Source organism: Belonocnema kinseyi, chromosome 10 (genome assembly GCF_010883055.1).
Source record: "Belonocnema kinseyi isolate 2016_QV_RU_SX_M_011 chromosome 10, B_treatae_v1, whole genome shotgun sequence".
NCBI lineage: Eukaryota > Metazoa > Arthropoda > Insecta > Hymenoptera > Cynipidae > Belonocnema > Belonocnema kinseyi.
In genome coordinates, this window is record NC_046666.1 from 3140477 (window position 1) to 3143235 (window position 2759).

Consider the following 2759-nt stretch of genomic DNA (forward strand, 5'->3'; position numbering starts at 1 on the left):
TTTTCGGCTTACATACGAACTCACAGTGGTAATCATGCACTTTCTGTTTTGCGGCTCCCAAACGGTAGGTATGGTGGGGGTAAATTTCATCCACGATCTGGCTCAAATTTACCCAAGATTTATTGAGAAAAATGTCCTACGTCTAAAAGTACATAAATTTATGTAACTAAAATTCCCAAAAATTTGTGGAATATTAATTAAAAAAAAAACTTCAGTTGGAATGCAGCAATGGAAGAGCTTCGCTCTGTAAAAACCGCCATGTTGGTCACGGTAGTCTCTGCTCCAGGTAATTGTGCCTCGTTACGTGCGGACTGCTCTCTTAAACACTCGATGGGTCATTTCTCTTGCGCGAGAGGGGCACGTCGCGCCCTTGCGGATTTTCTTTAAAGCTACCAGTCCAGAACCGCGAGACTCAAATGAAGGTGGTAGCAAAATCTGAACTGTACCGTGCTTAATAGTTTATTACTAGTATACTGCTCTTCACTGATTAATCAACAACTTTTTCTTTTTCAAATTTCAATTACATGAAGGATTCCATACAAAGTTATTTATAAATGTTCCTAGAAATTCGCAGTTTTCTAAAAAATACTACAACAAAACAAGATTACGTCATTTTGAAGATTTTGATCTTTGTTTTTATAAAAAGTTGATTTTCGTACAAAATTATTAACTTAATAATGATTTATTAAGTATATTTGAGATTAATTTAACATTAATAAATCTTTTCTCAAAAAACGGTGTGAGATTATTGTTAAATATATTCTTAGTGTTTTAGAATTTAAAAAATCATTAGTGAACAAAAAGGCCCGACTAGCCCTTGACCAACCACCGACCAGGCCCCGACTGAAATTTTGACAACAAAAAGCCCAACTAGTCCCCGATTAGTCCTCGACTGGGTACTTTGTCAAAATTAAAAACCCAACTAGCCTCCGATTAGTGCCCGACTTGTAATAGGGCTAAATGGGGTTTTTTCCACTGTTAATAACATAAAAAGCATTAAAGAGTTATTTTTATTGAAACTTTCAAATAGCTTTTAATTTGTAGCAGATACCAATTTCACAACATAGCAAAAATACACACAAATAATATAATTTAAATAGATGTATTTTAAACATTAAAATAAAGTTATAGCAAATAATATTCAATCACACAATCTTCAATTAGTTTATCTATTTATGCTTTTAATCTAAAAAAATAAAAATTTAATTCTCATGTAATTTAATATTGTTAATTAATATTAATTAATATTCCACAACAAGAATTGTGGAAGAGAGTTAAAAAATTAGGAAATAAAATAAAAAGCACGAAGAAACGTTTATAATTTTATATGGTTCTCAATGTTTCAAAATACAAACAAAAAAACCAAAATTTTACCAAATTAATTTTTTAAATTCTAAATACTTAGGACCATAGAAATTTTCATTAGAATCTTTCAATCCATTTTTCAATAATTCTTCAACTGAATTTTGGATTAGTATCACATGGCCTTAAAGACACCGAGAAAATTTTAGAAAAACAAAAAAAATGGATTGAGAAACGTTTCTGTGCTGATAAATTTTACAATATAAAAAAAATTAGATTTTTTTTATTTGTGAAAATTTGATACTACATAAACGTTCCTCAGTCTATTTTTTCTATTTTCCCAAACTTTCAGCTGAATATCCAATTTCGTGTGGAATTGGTGAGATGAAAAAATAACGATTAGGTAGGAATGAAGTTAGTATTACATGGCATTAAAATATAATTTTTTTTACCTATGCAATTGCGTGGTCCTCCACTGAAAGGTATGTAAGAGAAGGGATGTCGACCTTGAATTCTTTCAGTCAAAAATCTATCAGGATCAAATTTTTCTGGATTTGGCCAAAAATTTGGATCTCTATGAAGATCAAATATATGCAAGTGTATATTTGTTCCGCCCGGAATTAAGTAATTTTCTGGAAATTAAAAAGATTAAATTGATTTGTTATTATTCAATTAATTTCGAATTAATTCCTTCATTGCCAATAAAAGTAAATAAAAAAATAAGATACTTCAAAACTCAAAATAGTCTCAAAACAGCGAAAATACTTCTGTTGAAAATGAATGAAATGAAAATTGACCTTTTCTAAGTTAAAAAATCAACCATTTAGTTTAAAATTCAAATATTTTAATCAAATTTCCCTTTTCATTGAAAATTGATCTTTTTGGTTAAAAAATTATTTCTTTGGCCTGAAAAAAACTATTTGGTTAAAAATTCGTTTTTCTTTTGCTTGAAGAAAATCTTTTTTAGCTGAAAATAATTTTTCTTGTTTAAAAATATCATCCATTTTGGTTAAGATTTCATTTCGATGGCTTGAAAAAATAACTATTTTGTTATAAAAATGTGAATTTTTCAGTAGAAAGAAATTGTTCTTATTTGAAGATTTACTTCTTAGATTGAAAATTTAACTACTTTGATGACATTTTATTTTTGTTAAAATTTATTTTTTTGGTGGACAATATTTTTTTTTTGAAAAATAATTTTGATTTTTTTGATAATTCATCTATTTGCAGGAAAACTGTTTTCTTTTTGTTGAAAATAAATTAATGAAATTTCATCTTAGTTTGGTACAAAATTATCGTTCTTGTTTGCAATTTTATTTTTTCGATTGTAAATTCAACTGCTTTAAGGGCATGCTACACAGTGGGATTCCTACATTACCAACCTCTTTTTTCCATTGAACAAATTTTTTTTGTGAACCATAGAACTTTTTTGGTAAATGAAATATCGAACTCAAAAT

General features: G+C 28.3%; 1 protein-coding gene across 1 annotated transcript in view; it reads right to left on the bottom strand.

The window, feature by feature from the left end:
- LOC117181956 (cytochrome P450 4C1-like) overlaps window positions 1-2759 on the bottom strand; it is a 16996-nt gene that overhangs the window by 4154 nt on the left and 10083 nt on the right. The window contains exon 8 of the mRNA XM_033374984.1: window positions 1755-1934. Coding sequence (XP_033230875.1) covers window positions 1755-1934 — 180 coding nt within the window. The remainder of the gene's footprint in view (window positions 1-1754; window positions 1935-2759) is intronic.